This window comes from Rhinolophus sinicus, chromosome X (assembly GCF_036562045.2).
Source record: "Rhinolophus sinicus isolate RSC01 chromosome X, ASM3656204v1, whole genome shotgun sequence".
NCBI lineage: Eukaryota > Metazoa > Chordata > Mammalia > Chiroptera > Rhinolophidae > Rhinolophus > Rhinolophus sinicus.
In genome coordinates, this window is record NC_133768.1 from 111,032,260 (window position 1) to 111,053,214 (window position 20,955).

General features: G+C 59.3%; 1 protein-coding gene across 5 annotated transcripts; it reads left to right on the forward strand.

Annotated features, from left to right (window-relative positions):
* Positions 1-3,694: 3,694 nt before the first annotated feature.
* Positions 3,695-20,925, forward strand: PLXNB3 (plexin B3). 5 transcript variants are annotated; one of them, XM_019755104.2, is made up of 36 exons: positions 3,695-3,801; positions 5,211-5,307; positions 7,878-8,921; positions 9,374-9,553; positions 10,163-10,291; positions 10,370-10,470; positions 10,990-11,119; positions 11,296-11,452; positions 11,539-11,647; positions 11,727-11,841; positions 12,026-12,151; positions 12,236-12,352; positions 12,660-12,753; positions 12,837-13,006; positions 13,224-13,375; positions 13,589-13,694; positions 14,464-14,594; positions 14,849-15,025; positions 15,129-15,318; positions 15,465-15,695; positions 15,781-15,942; positions 16,024-16,175; positions 16,341-16,441; positions 16,521-16,744; positions 16,916-17,094; positions 17,381-17,447; positions 17,752-18,079; positions 18,207-18,310; positions 18,400-18,493; positions 18,819-18,997; positions 19,148-19,308; positions 19,526-19,673; positions 19,886-19,950; positions 20,017-20,092; positions 20,205-20,279; positions 20,538-20,925. In XM_019755104.2, exons 2-36 carry the CDS (start codon positions 5,275-5,277, stop codon positions 20,640-20,642), a joined length of 5,712 nt encoding a protein of 1,903 aa, XP_019610663.2. In that variant the 5' UTR covers positions 3,695-3,801; positions 5,211-5,274; the 3' UTR covers positions 20,643-20,925. The 5 variants fall into 5 exon arrangements, with proteins under 5 accessions (XP_019610663.2, XP_074180279.1, XP_074180278.1 ...); XM_074324176.1 differs by lacking the exon at positions 3,695-3,801 and adding an exon at positions 3,931-4,024; XM_074324178.1 differs by lacking the exon at positions 7,878-8,921.
* Positions 20,926-20,955: the final 30 nt, after the last annotated feature.

Genomic DNA, 20,955 nt, shown 5'->3' on the forward strand with positions numbered 1-20,955 from the left:
AAAATACGCAACTAGATTCAACAGGCCACTCACACCTGCGCAGTAAGGGCCACAACAACCATCATTTCACCTGGGCCTCATTATACCATCATTATAATATCATACATATGCCCAGAAGTTCATTAATATCATTATAACAGACTAAATTCTGGGAAGGAACATGCACAGTCTAAAAAGATGAGGTAATAGCCCCTTGTCAATCACAGGTGTCAATCAAGTGGTCCCACGCCCGGAAAGGAACAGCCCATTCTAGAGAAAAAAGGGATTAAAAACTCCAAGTCTTGGCCATTCAGGACTTTTTGAGCCTCTTCTTTTGCTCAGCCCACTCCAAACCCTTTGGAGTGTACTTTTTTCTCCTAGTAATGCCACCTTGGGCCCTCGAGAGCCATTTTCTACTGCTCGGGTTCACTCCTATTTCTTTGAGTGTATTATCTCTTCTAATAAACTGTACTTTCACTACTTTATTTCCATGTCTCGTTCAGTTCTTTGCTCGAGACGCCAAGAACCTGGACACCGCACCGAGAAGGGCCTGCTCTCCGGTAACAAAGTGTTGGCAAGGATGTGGAGAAACTAGAACACTTGTGCACATGTTGGTGGGATTATAAAATGGTACAACTGCCATGGGAAACAGTATGGAGTTGCCTCAAAAAATTAGAAATAGAATTACCATAGGATTCAGCAATCCCACTTCTGGGTATATGTCCAAAAGAACTGAAAGCAGAGATATTTGCATATCCATGATCATGGTTGCACTATTCACAATAGCCAAGAGGCAGAAACAATCTGAGTGTCCATCCTCTGATGAATAGATAAGCAAAACGTGGTCTATCAATACAGTGGTCTATTATTCCACCTTAGAAAGGAAGGAAATCCTGCCACATACTACAACACGGATGAACCTGGAGGACATGCTTCGTGAAATAAGCCCGTCACAAAAGACAAGTGCTGTATGATTCTCCTTATATGAGTTATCTAAAGTAGTCAAACTCAGAGCGACAGAAAGTAGAAGGGTGGGTGCCAGGGGCTGGGGGACGGGAGAAAGAGGTGTTCAATGAATATAGAGTTTCAGTTTTGCAAGAAGGAAAAGTTCTGGAGACCTGTTTCACAACAATGTGAGTGTACTTAACACAATTGAACTGTACAGTTGAAAATGGTTAAGATGATAAACTTTACGTTATGTATTTTTTACCACAATAAAAAAATTGGCTCAAGAAGAAACAGAAAATCTGAACAGTCTGTGGGACAGAGCCCCAGAGAGCAGTTTCCAGGCTCTTGGCCTCACGTGGAAAGGTGCTGGCTCGGGTAGTAGATGGCCATCAGCTGTAACCAGTTAGCCATTGGCCACTGATGTAACTGCCGTGGCTGAGCTAGCAAGCACGGATGGCAGTTAGCAAGGGGTTGGTTGGTTGGTAGAGAAGCGGACGGCGGGTTGTGGCTAGCAAGTGGGGTTAACAAGTGTGGATGGCGGATTGCGGATCGTGGGGATCCTACTTCCTGTGTCTCCAACCCAGCCGCCATTGAGAATATAGTGGTATGACTCCCCTATCCATGGCTCTGTGGGTGTTCCTTTTTGGCCTCACCTTATCCTGCGTTCTTGTGCAGGGAGCGGGAGCTGACACCCTGCTTGGCACAGTCCCATAATTATTAAAGAAATTGGATCAGTAGGTTAAAATGTATGGATAGAGGGGCAGGAGGCTGCAAAAACAAGGAAGGCCTAGATAGTATTACAGGTGAATTCTATCAAACCTTCAAGGAAATGATAACCCTCTTAGATAAATTGTTCCAGGGAACAGAAAAAGAGGAAATGTCTTCTGAATGCATTTTATGATGTCTTGATAGCAAAACCCAACAAGGATTGTACAAGGCTAAAAAAAAAAAAAAAATCCAAACCAGAACTGTATATGAATACACCATGACAGAGTTGAGTTTAGTCCAGAAAATGCAAGGGTGGTTTAACGTTAGAAAATCAATTGACGTATGTTACCACATTAACAGATGAGAGGAGGAAAAACTTGTCATCACCTTAATGCATTCAGAAAAGGCATTTGATAAAATTTAACGTATAGCAAACTAGGACCGGAAGGGAATGTCCTTAACTCATAAAGGTGTCTACCAAACACCCCCTGTAAACATCATACTTAATCATTAAACATTGAGAACATTCTCTTTGCTTCCATTCAATGGTGCACTGTCCGGGGAAGTAAAGCGAGAAAAAGAAACCACAGTTAAAAGGACTGGAAAAGAAGAAACAAAACAGTCATTACTGGCAGATGATTATTATGTAAGGTGAAAACCAAAAAGTGTCCACAAAGGGAATCCAGAATTATTACACTTCATACAAGTTCTATTGTTCAAAGCTTCTCCCCCACCATCAGCCCGCCACAAACTCCTGGAGTTCTAAATCCCTCCCTGGATCCTTCTTGGCCATCTGGCCTTCCCCCATGCCCCTGGTCTCCCTTCTGAGTTCCCTCTAGGGTCCTAGTCCCACCCCCAGTGTTCCAGTCACCCCGAGCTGAGCTTCTCAGACCAAGACTCCAACAGCTCCACTGGCCTCTGGGCCGCTCAGTCCTCCCGTCCTTCCCCCCACTGGCACCCCTGCCCTGTAGAGAGCAATGCCCCAGCAGAAAGGACCCAGGGGTCTCCTGGATTCTGCTGCCTTCACTGGTTACACCCCATCCAATGCCAAGTCTCTAGGATTCTGCCCCCTACCCAGAGCATCTCTGGAATGCATCCACCTCTGTCCTTGCCCAGAGCCACCCCTCTAGTCTTCCCCACCTTCTCCACCCCAGGACCACCAGCTTGCACTTGTCCAAACGCAAAGCTGTTCACAAGACCATGACCAAGTTCTCCTTGATTTGCTGACCTCTACACCCTCGAAGCCTACCTCCACCAACCTTGTGCTCCAGGTAGGGCAAAACACCCCATGGACATGTCACCTGCAGTCCCAGCTTTGGGCCGCCCCCATCTCCCCTCCTGCCCAATGCCTGCCACGGTTCAGGGCTCAGGGCCACATGGCTTGATGGTTAAGTGCACGGACCCTGTGATGGACTCTTAGCCTTGCCACTACTAGCTGTGAAAACTTGTGTCAATTTCCTAATCCCTCCTATGTATTTCCTCACCTGTGACTGGGGGAAATAGCTGTTCCCCTTGTGAGGCCACTGGAAGGACTGAATGAGTTAATACGCCCAGAATACTTGGCTCTGCCCCAGTACTTCAGGAGGACAGCCATAGTAGTAGCTTCACTTCCTGCCCCTGATACCCTGAGCGCCCCTAGACTTGATTCCCGTCCTTGGTGCCCTGAGGTACCCTCCACAGATAGGTTCTCCTGGCAGTGGGGACTTGTCTGTTGGCAAGTAATTCTGCGCAAGATCCAAAAGACTCTTAAAAACAACAACAACAACAACAACAACAAAAGACTCTTGAGGCAGGTGGCAGTGGACTTTGTCTCTGAGCGGCGCTAATGCCAAGCTTAAGCCTGGCACCCAGTAGGCACTTCATAGAAGGCTATGAAATGCTCTCCTGACCACCCAATGGGAGGGCACCGCCCCACTCTCACCTGCTCCATCCAGGTAACCACAGTTGGTCCTCCGCCATGCCCACTAAGGCCAGCAGAGGGCAGCAGCGCCTTGCCCTGCAGCGTTGGGCAAAGGGGTGGGCGGGGAGGGGCTGGGCTGCCAGGCCAGCCCGCCAGGATGTGCTGGGTTGGGCACGATTGCATTGTGGGGAGGGAGGCTGGGGCTCCGCAGGGACGCACTCCTGCACCATCAGCTGCTCCTCAGCCCCTGCCGGCGGCCCACCCAAGTAAGCAGGAACCAGGGCTGGCGAGGGTGAGGGGTGCAGGGGCCTCCAGATCAGGGGGACACCATCTCAGTGTGTGCTGGGACCTAGGAGAAGCCAGAGGTCTTCAGGGCCAAGTCGCCCTGCTCGGGCAAAGGCCCTCAGGCGCCAATCCCAGCCCTGCGATGACACCTCCTGATGCCTAGGGACACAGTGCCCCCCTAGGGGGTGGTCCTGGAGCTGGCAGGTAGGACCCAGAACTTCTGCCCCCAAATGGGAGAGCCGGTGCTGCCAAGGGCAGGGTGCAGGGTAGGGAGGTGGCTTTCCTGGCTCCCTGCCCCCACAGCCACCCAACCGGCCCAGCCAGGTGGCAGCAAGCCTTGCTGCTGCCACCTCGCCCTGAAGCCTGCTACTGCTGTGCATTGTGGAGAAGGCGAGGACCCCAACTTGAGTGTACCTGCCCCTGTGCCACAGGCCAGAGCCCCAGCTCTGCCGGCTTGGTGTGCAGATGGTGCTCTGTGAGGATGGCAAGGGAGCCAGCTGCCAGCCACCACTCCCTTCTCCACCCCATTCATGGAGGGGGGGTCTAGGCCCATCCTGAAATGGTGTTTCCCTGGGGGCGGTGGGGGGGGACAGCCAGCGACCAGTTGCCATGTCTGAAGCTAAGGGCTGGATTCCTGGTGGCCATGCCCCCACCCCCTCCTATACATCCTCTGCTGGCATTGTCCACTACCACCAGGAGGTACCTGGCACGACTTTGCCAGTCCCCGGGGGTGGGGCTGGCTGGGGACATCCTGATCACTTGCTCTCTAGCCAGTCTTGTTCTGGGCCAAAGGAGTGGGGGTGTATGGGGGTAGAAGGTCTCCTGGACGCGTTGCCTTTGTCAGTGTCTCCCCTGCCCCCAGCCTGGACAAAGGCAGGCATTGAGGGCCAGGACTGGCACTTCAGCCAGGCACCAAGGATACTAAGGCTGAGGCTGGCATTGCAGAGACTCAGTGCTCTGACCCTCCCGTGGGGGCTCCATGGCCTCCCCTGTGCCATTCACAGCGACCTGGGGGGACACAAGAAGGAGCTCTCTGGCTGGCACCACAGGGGTGGGGCTGGCTGTGTGGGTCTCATTTTTCTGGCTGGAGGAAACCCTGTCCCTTTGTCCCCAGATCCTGGGGGGTGTCTCTCTGAGGGTGGGGAGTGGCAGGGAGCCCCCTGGTCAGAATAGCTAGGGTGGGGGGAGAGCACCAGATAGTGGGTCCCTGGCCTCTGGACAGAGGGGACATTGTTGAAGTGGAGGCAGGGCTGCCTTGGCCGGGCCACTATTGACAAAGCTGCCAGCTGTGGTGGAGCCCGGCCGCCAGGCCCTTGGCCCCCCAGGCCTCCCTCCTCCCCCAGGGCCAGTATGAATGGATCTGAGCCTCAACTGTCTCCCTCCCACTCAGGGCAATGCCCCCCACAGCTGTCTTGTGCCCGTCACCACTGCCCCAGGGCAGCTGAAGTGAGGAGATGTGCCTCCCTCTGCTGCTGCACTTCTCAACGGTAAGTGCCTGAGTCCCACGTCCCCAGAGGTATCCCTGGGAGGGGCAGGGAAGGTAAAATAACACAGGGGAGCCTGGGCGTGGGGCTCCGACGTGCTACGTACGCCTCCTGGCCGCAGGCCCTTTACCTCATCACCCACATGCGTCACCCACATGCCACCGATATCCCGGGTCTAGAGGAAATAGCCCTGTTCCTGAGCCAGGCCCAACCTTCCTGTCTGTGTTACCAAGATAAAGGATTCTGCCCCCACCGGCATGCCTGGGGGCCCAAGCTTGCCTCTCTGCTGGCAGGCTGCGGGGCACAGAGTGACCTTGGGCTCGCTCCTGGCTGGCACTGCCTGTATGCCCAGCTGTGTGGAATCCCAGCTCAACTTAGGACCCAGCTTCGGTCCCCTTCTCTGCAGCTCTGGGCTTGGGGTCAGGAAGAGGGAGGAGCAAGAGTCCAAGGCCCAGGGGCTCTGCCCTGCTGGTGTCTCTCTTTGTGTGACTGGTCACCTAGGCAGCCAGCTGGGGCCAGAGGCTGTTGGGCAGGGGCTGCTGCAAATGACCCCCAGCTGGGAGGTGGGCTCAGCCTCAGGTCCCCACCAGGCATATGGGAACTCCCTCCAGTCTGTGCTCCAAATGGCCCCAAATGGGTGGGGAGGAGCGCCCATGCCTTCTCTGGATAAGACTCCCGTTAAGTTCTCCTCTCTCCTCCACTGCCCTCTCCTCAGTCAAGCTCTCTTCCTGGCTGTCTTCTTCTCAGTCCTTTCCTCTCTCACCCCTTCCACATACACACTCCCGGTGCCAGGCCCCAGTGGACCCTGGCTGCTGGGGCCCATGGGGAGGGGCTCCTGCACCCTGTGTTGTCTCTTGGTGCCCTCTCTCCCAGACCCCACTCAGGCTGTCTCCCAGCTCCCCCCGCCCCCGCTCTGACCACCCCCTAGCTCAGTCTGGGGCCCTGCCATCCCTCTGTGGCATGACCGTGTTCTCCTTGGCCCTGCTCTGCCACCTTTGTGGCAGGCTGGGGCAGTGTCCAGCTGTGTCTCAGCTTGCAGTCCTCTGGCTGCCTCATTTTCTCCCTGGTTCTCTCTCCTCTCTCCAGCATTCCCTTTCCCTGCTGGCAAGGGTCCCTCTTTGCAACCAGCCCTGGCTGCCCAGGGCGAGTTTTCTCTAGGGTCTCCCTGATTTTGTTGTCCCTCACTCCTCTTGCCCCCGTGCCATCTCTTTTGTCTGGGTAGGGGGCACAGGATCCCCGATAATGTGACTTCCACCAGCCTTCCTTCTCCCATGCCCTCATCTGTCTCTGGGCTCCTGCCCCCTTTCCGCCTTACCTGGGCACTCCCCACCCCTCTGCCTCCCCTCCTCCTTTCACATCACCGCCTCCTGTGCCCTGCCCCCCTCTCATCTCTATGGCCTCTCCTCTCTGTCACTGTCTCCTCTGTCACTCAAAGTCCTTCTGTTTGTGTTCTTGTGGCTTTTCAGGATCTCCTGCCCTTCAACAATCTAGACGTGTAAATGAGGTGTGATCAGAAAATAAGGTGACTATTTAAATAAAAAATTATTATGGTAAAAGACACATTGCCATTAATCCCCCTCTAGGTACTCCCCCTGGCTTTGAACACACTGATCCCATCGTTCTGGCCACTTTCTGAAGCAGTTCTGGAAGTCCTCTTTCTGAGTGTCTTACTTCATCCTCCATCATGACAACGCTCCGTGTCACACATCGCTTCTGGTATAAGGCAATTTCTGTCAAATAAAAATGTTACGCTGTGTCCTCATCCACCTTATGCACTGGATCTTGTACCATGTGACTTCTGGCTCTTCCCCAAAGTCAAAATGACCATGAAAGGAAAGTGTTTTGAATTGATTCGGGACATCAAGGCAGCCACGACAGTGCAACTAAATAAAGATACTCACGAAAAAGGACTTCCAGAACTGCTTCAGAAAGTGGCAAAAATGATGGGGTAAGTGTGTTTGAAGTGACGGGGAGTATTTTAAGGGGGATCAATGGCAATGTGTCTTTTACTGTAATAATTTTTTATTTTTTAAGGAGGGTGTAGCTCACAGTGGCCCATGCGGGGATTGAACCAGCAACCTTGGTGTTAGTAGCACTGTGCTGTAACCAACTGAGCTAACTGGCCACCCCCTGTAATAATGTTTTTATTGTAAACATTCACCGTATTTTATGATCACACCTCATACAGTAGAAAATGAAAGAAATTCTTTCCTTGTGCATCCATGTGTGCACCCTCCCCCTCCATCTCTTGGATACTCTCTTTGTCCCTCTTTCTTTACTCCTCTCTGCCCCTTTTCCCACTCCCTCCCTCTCTTTTTCTGCTCTTTCTTTATCCCTCTCTTTGCTTCTCTCTGCCCGCTATCTCTCTGTCCTTGCTTTCTGCCTCCCTCTCTCTGCCTCTCTGTCCTTCTCTCCTTCCCTTTCATCTCTGTCTCTTCTCAGTACTCCTCTCCCTCTGATGCTCTCTCCACCCCCTCTTCCTCTGTTCCCCTCGCTGCCCTGACTCATGCTGGCTAGGGGTGGGGAGGTGGTGCTCCCTCCCCCTGGGACTCAGATGCCTGGCTCTCTCCCAGGCCCCCGTGATGGCACCCTGGCCTCCCTTCGACCCCCACCTCCTGCTTGTGCTGCTGCTGCTATGCCCACCGCTGCCCCTGGCTCAGGCCCATCGCTTCTCCGCACTCAACACCACCTTCAACCACTTGGCACTGGCACCCGGCCGGGGCACGCTCTATGTAGGTGCAGTGAACCGCCTCTTCCAGCTTAGCCCCGAACTGCAGCTCGAGGCTGTGGCTGTCACCGGCCCTGTCTTCGATAGTCCTGACTGCGTGCCTTTCCGTGACCCGGCTGAGTGCCCGCAGGCCCAGCTCACCAACAATGCCAACCAGCTATTGCTGGTGAGCAGCCGGGCCCAGGAGCTGGTGGCCTGCGGGCAGGTGCGGCAGGGTGTGTGTGAGAAGCGGCACCTTGAAGACGTGGCCAAGCTGTTGTACCAGGCTGAGGACCCTGGTGACGGGCAGTTTGTCGCCGCTAATGCCCCAGGAGTGGCCACCGTGGGCCTGGTGGTGCCCGCGCCAGGCCGGGACCTCCTGCTAGTGGCCAGAGGCCTGGCAGGCAAGCTGTCAGGAGGGGTGCCACCCCTGACTGTGCGCCAACTGGCTGGGCCGCAGCCCTTCTCCAGCGAGGGCCTGGGTCGACTCGTGGTGGGAGACTTCTCCGACTACAACAACAGCTACGTGGCAGCCTTTGCCAATGCCCGCTCTGCCTACTTCGTCTTCCGCCGCCGTGGGGCCCGGGTGCAGGCCGAGTACCGCTCCTACGTGGCCCGAGTCTGCTTGGAAGACGCCAACCTTTACTCCTACGTGGAAGTGCCCCTCACCTGCCAGGGCCAGGGCCTCATCCAAGCTGCCTTCCTTGCCCCGGGCACCTTGCTGGGGGCATTTGCCGCGGGCCCGAGGGGGGCACAGGCAGCCCTGTGTGCCTTTCCCCTGGCTGAGCTGGACAGGAGCATGGAGCAGGCCCGGCGCCTTTGCTACACAGCAGGCGGCCGGGGCCCCAGTGGCATGGAAGAAGCTACTGTGGAGTATGGCGTCACTTCGCGCTGCGTCACCCTGCCCCCTGTGAGTGGCTGGGCCCAGGCCCCACACCTGCCCTGTCACCTCAGGCTTTATGCACCATCTTCTGGTGGCGGCTCCAGCCTTCTCTCGCTGCCTCATCTGACCTCCATCCCTGTCCCTCATGATCCTGCCGAATCTCTCAGCCCAGGGCAGGGCTGCCACATGCAGTCCCGGGCCTCGGGCAGCTAGACACTCTTATGTGATGATTGCCCACGACCTCTTGTTAGAGGTTGTCAAGAAGGGGCTGGCTTATTCTCCAAGTCTCCTAGCTGCTGTCTTTCTCCCTCTCTGAGGTGTGAGCTTGTCCTGCCATGGGGCTCCCCGGCCCTGTCTTCCAGCCTGCTTTGCTCTCTTCTCACTGACTGCCTGGCTGTCCTCCTCTAACTAGCTCTGGGCCCAGGGAAGTTACCTCCTGCCTCTTCCGGGAACTGATTCTCCCCTCTCTGCCTATCCAGGACTCCCCTGAGTCGTACCCCTGTGGTGATGAGCACACTCCCAGCCCTATTGCTGGCCGCCAGCCCCTTGAAGCTAGGCCTCTGCTGCAGCTCGTGCAACCCATCAGTGCCATCGCAGCCCTCCAGGTGGATGGGCACATGGTAGCCTTCCTGGGGGACACTCAGGGCCAGCTGCATAAGGTGAGGGCCTGACAGAGCAGGGGGCTGCGCTAACGCCAGCCTCCCTGCCCTGCAGTCTTGACACTGCCAGGCTGGGCCCTGGAGCGGCTCAGGGAAGGCCCAGGTACCTACCGCCTCTCGGCTTGTGTCCTGGCTAGCTGGGTGCCACCTGCTATCTGGGTCCCAGAGGCGTGGCTTAGGATGACAGCCCAGGAGCCTCCCAAGCAGCCTCAATTTCTCCAGCCAACAGTGGGAACTGACAGCCAAGGTGGGTGGGGGTGGCATCGAGGTGGAGTGGGCAGTGTCTGGGCCTCAGAGCCAGCATGGCTGCAGAAGTCTGTCCAAAACAAACTCTGGCCTCCTTTGGCCTGCTTGTCTCCCCACAACTGCCCTCTAGCCCCTGGCACCTGAGGGCCTCACCCAGGGTGGCCCTGCCAACCCAGCTAGGTGACGCTGCATGGAGAAGGCAACATGGGCAGGCTGGATGCCCATGGGCTTGCCCCACCGTCCATGGCCTGGGATCCCCAGCTTGGAAGAGAGCATGTGCTCCGAACAGTCAGCCTGTGGCCATCCTGGGAGGAGGCCTTGGCTCGGCAGGCTGGCCCAGCCCTGTCCTTTCCATTCCCCCAGGTCTTTCTCAATGGCTCCCAAGGCCAGGTGTACCACTCCCAGCAAGTGGGGCCTCCAGGCTCAGCCATCAGCCCAGACCTGCTAGTGGACAGCAGTGGCAGCTACCTCTATGTCCTGACTGCCCAGCAGGTGAGGGCTGTCCCAGGGGCTGGGCACATGAGGCCTGAGTCCCCATATCTACTGGCTCTGTCCCTGCTGCCCATCCAGGTGGACCGGGTACCTGTGGCAGCCTGCGCCCAGTTCTCTGACTGCACCAGCTGCCTCCAGGCCCAGGACCCACTGTGCGGCTGGTGTATCCTCCAGGGCAGGTGAGCTAGGGGCCTGTGCCCAGGCTTGGGCCAACAGGTGGTATGTGCCAGGAGGCCACACCTGGAAGCAGCTCTAGGCATGCCAGGAGGCCAGTTCAGGTCCCTGAGGTGGAGACACGGGGCCACTGCTGAGTTCCCCAATCTGTCCAGTCCTGTTGAAGCAGGAATCTGGTCGGCGCCTCCTTCCCACCACTACCCAACCTGCTCACTTATCATTCCCCTAGCCCCCCCTCAGGCCAGGCCTCTGTCACCTCTCCCAGGTGTCTCCACCAGCCTGTGCTCCACAAGGCAGCCCCAGGAATCCCCATGGCACCCCTCAGTCACATCTGCATGCCTCCCTTCCACAGCCCAGCCCTCTCTTACTCACCGTCAAGGCCAAAGCCCTTCCTCTGTGAACGCAGTCCCTTTCATTTCCCTTGCTCACTGCATTCCAGTTGGGCCATCCTCCCAATCCCCTTGTCACCCGTCACCCAGGGAGCCTGAGATCCACACAGTGACCCAATGGGCCCCTGCCCACAGGTGTACCCGCAAGGGCCAATGTAGGCGGGCAGCCCAGCCCAACCAGTGGCTGTGGAGCTATGAGGACAGCCACTGCCTGCACGTGCAGAGCTTGCTGCCGGCCCACCACCCCCGCCAGGAGCAGGGCCAGGTGAGGCTCCTGCCACTGCCTGTCTGTGGGGGATACCCCCAGGCTGCCCGTGTCCTCCTCTCCCGCTGCTTCTGCTCCCACCCACTCTGCTCTGGCTCCATCTCCCTTGCTGAGTTCCCCCCCGCCGCGCCCCCAAGAAGCCCCTGCCTGCTCTGTTTTCCTCGAACATACCCTAGGTCACATTGTCTGTCCCCCGGCTGCCCACCTTGGCTATGGATGAATACTTTCATTGTGCCTTTGGAGACTACGACAGCTTGGCTCATGTGGAAGGGCCCCATGTGGCCTGTGTTACCCCTCCTCAAGACCAGCTGCCACTTAACCCTCCAGGCACAGGTGAGGGGCCCCTGGGGCAGGCAGCTGGGGCAGGAGCTGGAGGGGCAGAAGCCACATGACCTGCCCTGCCATCATCATCCTCTCAGACCATGTCACATTGTCCCTGGCCCTGATGTTTGAGGACGTGGCCGTAGCTGCCACCAACTTCTCCTTCTACGACTGCAGTGCTGTCCAGGCCTTGGAGGTGGCAGCCCCGTGAGTGCTGGGCCTGGTTGCTGGGTAGGAGTGGCAACCCCAGATAATGCCCAGCCTGAGCAGCCCCCTGCTCTTCCAGGTGCCGTGCTTGTGTGGGCAGCCTCTGGCGATGCCACTGGTGCCCCCAAAGCAGCCGCTGTGTGTATGGGGAGCACTGTCCCGAGGGCGAGAGGACCATCTATAGCACGCAAGAGGTGGGTGAGCCCAGCCTGCTGGTCTCCCTTCGGTGCCCAGCCCCACATGGCTGCAGGGCCTCGTCTGTGGACCTCTGCTCGCCCTGTGGCCAGCCTGGCACCTTCACTGCACTGCAGACCCACATCACCCTACACCTTGCCCACACCCCTTGACTTCTGAAGGGCTAACATCTTCTTTTCCCAGATGGACATCCAGGTGCGTGGCCCAGGGGCTTGTCCTCAGGTTGAGGGCCTGGAAGGACCCCTCCTGGTGCCCGTGGGCTGGGAGAGCCGTTTGGCCCTGAGAGTGAGGAACCTTCAGTATTTCCAAGTGAGCAATCTGGTGGGCAGGGAATGGGGACGGGGGGTGGGGGAAGCTGACAATGTCCAGGGTCCTGACAGTGTCTATCCCCAGGGTCTGCCAGCCTCCTACCACTGTTGGCTGGAGCTGCCCGGAAAACTACAGAGGCTATCAGCCTCCCTGGAAGAGATGACCGGGGATGCAGGCATCATCTACTGCCAGGCCCAGCAGGTGAGCAGCCACCCCACAGCCTCACCTGCCACTGGAGAGCAGCTCTGGCAGCTCTCAGATGCTTCCAAACCCCTTGTCTCCCAGCTTGTCCCAGGCCCTCAGGGGCTCGTCCTCTTCCTCCCATTGTCACGAGGCCTCCTGTGAGCAGCAGGAACAGGGTGCCTACAGCCTGTGCTCCGGGCTTGCAGTCTGGTGGGAGATGTGGGCACTGAACAATGGCGCCCATTCTGGAAGGAGTGTCCTGGAGGAGGCAGAGGTCAGGGGTGTCCCAAGTTGAGCCAGGCCTGACCCCATCCTCCACCCACAGTTCCACCCCTCCATGACCCAGAGGGAGCTCCTGGTGCCCATCTACGTCACTCGGGGCAAGGGCCAGCGGCTGGACAATGCCGGCACTCTTCATGGTGAGCTTGGGGGTGGCAGGGCAGATGGGGCAGGGCGTGCAGCAGAGGGGAGGTGCCTCAATACGCTGCCTAACCTTCCCTAGTGACCCTCTACGACTGTGCCGTGGGCCACCCTGACTGCAGCCACTGCCAGGCAGCCAATGGGAGCCTGGGCTGCCTGTGGTGCAGCCACGGCCAGCCTGCCTGTCGCTACGGGCCACTCTGCCCACCTGGGGCCGTGGAGCTGCTATGTCCCATGCCCAGCATTGACACAGTGAGCCACCCCCCACCTTGGCCTTCACCCCCACCCATTCCCAATGGCCCAGTCTCCCACCTCCTCCCCCCGCCAGCCCCATCTGCCCTGCCCCCCACTGTCCTAGCCTCACCCCAGTCAGACCAGGCCTGCCTCAGGATGGTCGGCTGGCTGGGTGCTCCCCATTGCAGAGCAGGTGTGGCTTTGGGGATCCCATGGCCATCCTTCTCTGCTGTAGATTGAGCCTCTGACTGGCCCCCCTGAAGGTGGTTTGGCCCTCACCATCCTGGGCTCCAACCTGGGCCGGGACTTTGCCGACGTTCAGGATGCCGTGAGTGTGGCTGGCCAGCCCTGCAACCCTGACCCCTCTCTCTACCGCACCTCTGCCCGGTAAGGCCCTCAGGGACTGGCCACCCAGAGACAAGGGAGACTTGCAGCCAAGAAATGTGGGCCCTGGTCAGATGCACCAAAGGGAGATGGGCCGGGGGATGAGCAGCGAGTGGGCAGGCTCCAGGCAGTGGTTAGTGGGAGGCCCACAGCTCCCGCCAGGGAAGTGCCCAGCCCACAGGCGCCCTGAGCTGCTACCGGGACTCTGCTCCTCAGGATTGTGTGTGTGACATCTCCTGCTCCCAACGGCACCACGGGACCAATCCAAGTGGCCATTAAGAGTCGGCCACCAGGCATCTCAACCCAGCACTTCACCTATCAGGTCAGTGCCCACCCGGGGGGTCCCCATGCAGGGGAGACTAGGAGGGAGGGACAGAAAGGCACAGGCACCTCGAGGAGCATTTCAAACTTGACCTAAGGATAACAGGTAGTGTTGTTGCATGTCCAGTAGGGAAGCCACGTGATCTGAGGAGAGGGCAGGCTGGCAGCAGTGGTGGCACAGCCAGGGCACTGCTGGCAGCAGCTATCCAGGCGGGAGGTGGGCAGCCGAACACCAAGTGCAGAGGGCGGGATGGCCAGTCTGGGACTCAGAACTGTTGGGACTTGTTACAGGCCTGGCTGCCTGCGGGCATGGTGATGTGATAGAGCAGGGTCACCTTCAGGCACTAGCATGAGCCCTTCGCACCTGCTGAGGCCATTTTGGGGGCCAAGATGATCAGAGCAGAAGCAGTGGGGGGAGCAGGGGCAGGTTAGCATTTGCTTGGCACATGCAGCACCCCAAGGAGGCAATTAGATGTCAGGGTTTAGCACTCAGGGGGCCTGGGAGGTGCAAGCTGCGGCAGAGGATGAAGCCCTCCTGGGGGGCAGAGACACAATAAGGACAGAAGAGTCCCCTTAGCGGGGCAGGGTAGCTAAGAGGAGAGTTGTGGGACTAAAGAAGCCAGGCACAAGGCTTCCAGAAGGTGGGTGTGGTTGGCTGTGGCCCAGGAGACAGAGCTGAGAAGTTGGCCAAGGGTCTTGGGGGCTGGAGCCAAGGTGAGGAAGAGCCAGGCTGGGCTGCCATGCCTGCCTTCACTTGCCCTGTCCCCCAGGACCCCGTTCTGCTGAGCCTGAGTCCCCAGTGGGGCCCCCAAGCAGGGGGCACCCAGCTCACCATCCACGGGCAGCACCTCCAGACAGGAGGCAACATCAGTGCATTTGTGGGCAGCCAATCCTGTCCTATGTGAGTATCTCTTTCCTCCTGGTCCCAGCCTGGCTGTTCTCGGCTGGGGGTGCATCCTATGGGCTTCGGTGTCCCCTTGTGTACAGCAGAAGCTGTGGACTCAGGGCTCCCCAGGGCCTCCATGAAAGTCCAAGACAAATGGCCACTGAGACCACCCCTCATGGGCTCTGCCCTTGAGGGACGTAAAGCAGGGTTCTCATAGTGTGGCCAGGCAAAAGCTAGAGCCCAAGGTACCAGACTCCTCTCCCCTGCAGCCAGGAGCCAGTGTGTCCTGAGGCCATTGTGTGCCACACCATGCCCCAGGCTGGGCCAGGAGAAGCTGTGGTTCGTGTGGTCTTTGGCCATGCCCAGCGCACGCTGCTGGCCATTCCTTTCCGCTATACTGCCAACCCCCAGCTCATGGCGGCAGAGCCCAGCGTCAGCTTCCGGGGGTAAGGACTGGGCAACGTGTGCATCCTGTCTTGGAGGCAGGGGGTCAGGGCTGACATGGGCTGCACACTGCCCCAACCCCTGCTGACTACTATCCTGGCACAGGGGTGGGCGGCTGATTCGAGTCAGGGGCAAGGACCTGGACGTGGTGAAGCAGCCCCTGCTGTCGGTGTGGCTGGAGGCCGCGGCAAAGGTGCAGGCTGTAGTAGCCAAGTCCCAGGACCTGAGGAGGAGCTGCAGGGCCCCTGCTTCAGCCCCTCAGGCTTGTGTCCAGCTTGAGGGGGGCTTACTTCAGGTAAGCCCCCACCAGCCGGCAGTGGGGCTGCCCAGGGACCATGCCCAACAAGGGGGTAGGGGGGCAAGGCGGGCAACCGTGCCCCTGGGAGTGAGCAGGGAAGCCCCAGCTCACCCCACCTCGTCCTGACCCTGCCTACCTCGCAGTGCTCCACCGTCTGCTCCATCAACTCCTCCAGCCTCCTCCTCTGCCGGAGCCCTGCCGTGCCAGATGGGGCTCACCCCCAGAGGGTCTTCTTTACCCTAGACAACATGCATGTGGATTTCGCCAGCGTCAGCGGGGGCCAGGACTTCCTATACCAGCCCAACCCCCGGTTGGCCCCCCTCAGCCGAGAGGGGCCCGCCCGCCTCAAGCCGGGCAATGTCCTGGACGTGGAGGTGAGGGCTTCTGTGGACCATCTCTGTGCAGGGGCTGTGGAAGCAGGCTAGGCGGCCTGGCTCAGGCCCCTGGTCTGTCTCCTAGGGCGAGGGCCTAAACCTGGGCATCAGCAAGGAGGAGGTACGCGTGCACATTGGTGATGGGGAGTGCCTGGTGAAGACGCTCACACTCACCCACCTGTACTGTGAGCCACCCCCACGGGCCCCGCAGCCTGCCAATGGCTCCAGCACCCTGCCGCAGTTTGTGGTAAGTCTGGGCCCTGGGTACCGGGGTGGGTGGCAGGTGGAGCACCTAAGGCCCAGCTCAGGAGCCCTGTCCCCCCACCAGGTGCAGATGGGCAACCTGCGGCTGGCCCTGGGTCCTGTCCAGTATGAGGCTGAGCCCACACAGTCTACCTTCCCTGTGGAGGCCCAGGTAGGACTGGGCATGGGCGCTGCTGTGCTGACTGCTGCCGTGCTCCTCCTCACCCTCATGTACAGGTGAGGGGCCCTCCCCGCCATTCACACACCTGTGAAAACTTCCCTCTTCACTTTTAGAAAGGGCTCCCCATACCGCAGGCCTCTGGGAAGGAGGCTGTCCTACCTTGGTGGCTTCGACCCAGGCAGGCTTGGGCCTGTGGCTAACATTTGGTCCCCGGGCTGCAGGCATAAGAGCAAGCAGGCCCTGCGAGACTACCAGAAGGTTCTGGTGCAGCTGGAGAACCTGGAGATCGGCGTGGGCGACCAGTGCCGCAAGGAGTTCACAGGTGGGGTGGAGGCGGTAGGGAGGGGGGCGGAGGGCCCACCAGGCCTGAGCCCCACAACTTGGTGTCTCCCGGCCTGCAGACCTGATGACCGAGATGACTGACCTCAGCAGCGACCTGGAGGGGAGTGGGATCCCTTTCCTGGACTACCGCACATACGCCGAGCGAGTCTTCTTCCCCGGGCACGGTGGCTGCCCGCTGCAGCCCACGTTCGAAGGGCCCGGGGAAGAGGGCCACCGTGGCCCTGTGCGCCAGGGCCTCACGCAGCTCTCCAATCTTCTCAACAGCAAGCTTTTCCTCCTCACAGTGAGGGCCACGTGGGGGTGGGGAGGCAGGGAGTCTCAGGGGGGCAAGGAGGTGGGGCTGGGCATAGCCTGGGAGGGGCGGCAGGTGTAGGCACAAAGGTGGGAGGACGCACGGGGCACGGGGCTTCCCAGAATGAGCGTCAGCCCCAACCCCCCCCCCCCGCCCACCTAGCTCATCCACACGCTGGAAGAGCAGCCCAGCTTCTCCCAGCGGGACCGCTGCCACGTGGCTTCGCTGCTGTCCCTAGCATTGCACAGCAAGCTTGAGTACCTGACCGACATCATGAGGACGCTGCTTGGCGACCTGGCCGCCCATTATGTGCACAAGAATCCCAAGCTCATGCTGCGCAGGTTGGCTTTGGCCTGACCTTGGTCCTGGCGGCAGGGGTTGTGCTGTCCCCCGCCCCCAGCTCCCCGCCACACCACCCTGTCCTGGGGTGGGCAGGGCCAGGAACCCCCAGGAGGGGGGCTAGGACAGAAGCCACTGGTAGGGAAGTAGATGGGCATCCTCACCAGGGACGTGGGCACAAAGGTGTGACAGGCGGAAAAGCTCTGCATTGCCCCTGCTGCCCACCTCAGCCCAGGGACAGGGTAGCCCTGCAGGACCCGTTTCTGACCAGGGGCCTGCTCCCTACAGGACAGAGACCATGGTGGAGAAGCTGCTAACCAACTGGCTGTCCATCTGTCTCTACGCCTTCCTGAGGGTGAGGGGCACCCTGGATGGCACCTTCTCCCCTTGCTCCATTAAGGGGCTGCTTTCTGTGGCCTCACTGACCTGCACCCAAATTCCCCCAGGGTCCTCAGGGTGTGAGGGCACAGCAAGGCAGGCTGTGGAAAGGGAAAGGCTTTGAACCTTTTTCCCGGCTGGATATGAGGCAGAGACCACCTGTCATTGTCTGCCCTTGTTTTGTGCAGCTGGTCTGCCGCTTCCCACCCCCACCACGCCCTCTGAGTCTCACACAGCCCACCAGAGCCCTGGCCAACGCTGGCCTGTCCTGATGGTTGCAGGAGGTGGCTGGTGAGCCGCTGTACATGCTCCTCCGGGCCATCCAGTACCAGGTGGATAAGGGCCCTGTGGACGCTGTGACAGGCAAGGCAAAACGGACCCTGAATGACAGTCGCTTGCTGCGGGAGGATGTGGAGTTCCGGCCCCTGACGCTGATGGTGCTGGCGGGCCCCGGGGCTGGCGGGGCTGCAGGGAGCAGCGAGGCACAGCGCGTGCCCGCCCGGGTGCTCGACACAGACACCATCACCCAGGTGAAGGAGAAGGTATTGGACCAAGTCTACAAGGGTACCCCCTTCTCCCAGAGGCCTGCCGTGCACACCCTAGACCTTGGTAAGAGAGCCTGCCTGCCTTCCTCCCCTGGGTCTGTTCCACCTATAGAGGCTCGGCTCTGCCTTGCTCTGAATGGCAGAGTTGGGGAACAGGCTGAAGGCTGATTGGCTTCTCTGGGTGCCCCCAGAGTGGCGCTCGGGCCTGGCTGGTCACCTAACCCTATCAGACGAGGACCTGACCTCAGTGACCCAGAACCACTGGAAGAGACTCAACACTCTACAGCACTACAAGGTTTGCGGGGCAGGTGCAGGCTGGGGGACAAGCCCACGCCTCGGGATGAAACAAAGAAGGATCCCAGCCTCTGCTTCCCTCTCCGCCAGGTCCCAGATGGGGCCACAGTGGGGCTCATCCCCCAGCTGCACAACAGAAGCGCTGTCTCCCAGAGCCTGGCCCAGAGCTGTCCCTCCAGAGAGAGTGAGTCCTGCAATGCAGACATGCCCATCTGCCCCTGGGAGCTTAGGCAGGCCAGCAGGAGTCCTGGTCATGCCATCCCCTGGGTCTCCCCAGACCTTGCCAGTGGGCCAGCCAAAGCTCCAGGCTGAGCTGAGGGCCTGGGTCAGATGAGGGGAGACGTGTGCCCTGGCCAGGGAGCTCTAGGACCACGGGGTATTACTGAGCAAGCCCCTGAGCTGCCACCCTCCTCTCCACATTGCTACCCTCTGCTTTCCTCGGCTCCTCCTACCCTGTCCCACCCCATCAAGTTGGGGCATAGGACTGAGGCCAGCACATGTGTCCTCAGACATCCCCATGCTGGAGGATGGTGAGGAGGGCGGGGTCCGCCTCTGGCACCTGGTGAAAGGCACTGAGGAGCCAGAAGGTGCCAAGGTGCGGCGCAGCAGCCTGCGGGAGCGGGAACGGGAGCGCGCACGGGCCAAGGCCATTCCAGAAATCTACCTCACCCGCCTGCTCTCCATGAAGGTCGGTGTAGCTGGGGCACCATGCCCCAGGGGAGGCATGTGACTGGATGGCTCCCTGAGGGGCCCCTGACTGAGCTGGGGGGAGGTCATGGTCCTGAGAGGCCAAGGGGTGGCCCCAGCCGCTGATGGAATCCCCTCCCCTGCCTTCCAGGGCACACTGCAGAAATTTGTAGATGACACCTTCCAGGCCATCCTCAGCGTGAACCGGCCTGTGCCCATCGCTGTCAAGTACCTGTTTGACTTCCTGGATGAGCTGGCAGAGAAACATGGTATCGAGGACCCGGAAACCTTACACATCTGGAAAACTAACAGGTACCTTGCCAGCTAGCCCCATCCCCGAGAAGATGGGACATGGAGTCCCAGAGGGACAAGGACATTGCCAGGGTGGTGGGCAGCAGGCCATGAACAGGAACCCACACCCCCAGCATAAACTCTCAGGACAGCTGCCTGTGGAACTCAGAGCTGGGGCTCAGGCTGATGGGTGCTAGACTAGCCGTGCCTCACGCCCATGGCCACTCTGTGTCCCCAGCCTGCTGTTGCGGTTCTGGGTGAACACCCTAAAGAACCCACAGCTCATCTTTGATGTGCGGGTGTCAGACAACGTGGATGCCATCCTTGCCGTCATCGCCCAGACCTTCATCGACTCCTGCACTCTCTCAGAGCATAAAGTGGGCCGGGTAAGGGCAGAGCTGGCCTCGGCGACAGCCAGGGGTTTGAGGAGAAAAGGCTTGTGGGACAAGCCCCGGGGGCTGGATGCAGAGCCCTGGGTGGAGCGGGGGTGAGAGGTGAATACTGTAGGCTAGTGGTCGGGAGCACTAGTAGCACTGTCAGGGTGACAGGACAGGGGCTTCCCCACCTCTGCACTCATGCATACCTCTACCCGGAACAGGATTCCCCAGTGAACAAACTGCTCTATGCCAGGGAGATCCCTCGCTACAAGCAGATGGTGGAGAGGTAGGTGTCAGGGTATTACGGCTTGGGGTAGACGCTGCCCGCCCCTAACGGTATCCCCTCCTCCAGATACTACTCCGACATTCGCCAGAGCTCTCCAGCCAGCTACCAGGAGATGAACTCAGCGCTGGCTGAGCTCTCGGGGGTGAGGCACGGACCAGGGGTACACTCCTACACATTTGGGGGACAGAGTGGGGGGGAGGCTTGGGGCTTAAGGCCCAGGCTGGGGCCTCATCTCCCCTATGTGCTGCCCCTAGAACTACACCTCTGCTCCCCACTGTCTGGAAGCTCTGCAAGAACTCTATAACCACATCCACAGGTATTATGACCAGGTGAGGCCAGGACTCTCCCGGGGAAGGGACCCCTCCCTGGGGGCAGAGGAGGTATCTAGGCCCAACCCAGCCGGCAGAGGGGAGGAAGGGCCCGGGTTGAGAAGGAGCTTGGTTTCTGTCCAGCTTCCCCAAGGGAGGCCCAGGGCAGCCCCCACTGGATCCCCAGCACCTGCTGAGATGGAAGCAGGGCTGAGTGGCCCTGGGCCAGTGGGCAGAGGGCTGGAGGCTCAGGCTGGGCACCCTTCTCTGCCCTGGCAGATCATCAGTGCCCTGGAGGAAGACCCTGTGGGCCAGAAGATGCAGCTGGCCTGCCGCCTGCAGCAGATTGCTGCCCTGGTGGAGAACAAGGTGACTGACCTGTGACCTCGAGCCACAGCAGGCACCCAAGGCCCACCAGCTTGGAGAGCAGCAAGCAGGACCCACCACCGCAGTGCCTTCTGGCCCCTGGATCGAGCCAGCGACCGAAGAGGGGCTGGCAGAGAGTGGGGGGGGCTCCCTGCCACCTGTACCCCCCCTCCGCCCTTCCTCCCCCTCCGGGCTTCTTCCTAATTTATAGCAATCCTTCTCTTTCCCCCCACATTGTATTTATTTGCTTGCTGGAGAATTGCTTCTGGAAATAAAATGGGAATCTCTCTTTTTAGAAAAAGCCCAATCCCCAGCCCCTGCCTTCCTCTGG

Coding starts and splice junctions, on each gene's coding strand:
- PLXNB3 (XM_019755104.2), top strand. CDS start 5,275: ATGTGCCTCCCTCTGCTGCTGCACTTCTCAACG. Junction 18,311..18,399: donor ACACTCTACAGCACTACAAG/GTTTGCGGGGCA, acceptor CCTCTCCGCCAG/GTCCCAGATGGGGCCACAGT. Junction 18,998..19,147: donor CCCGCCTGCTCTCCATGAAG/GTCGGTGTAGCT, acceptor CCTGCCTTCCAG/GGCACACTGCAGAAATTTGT.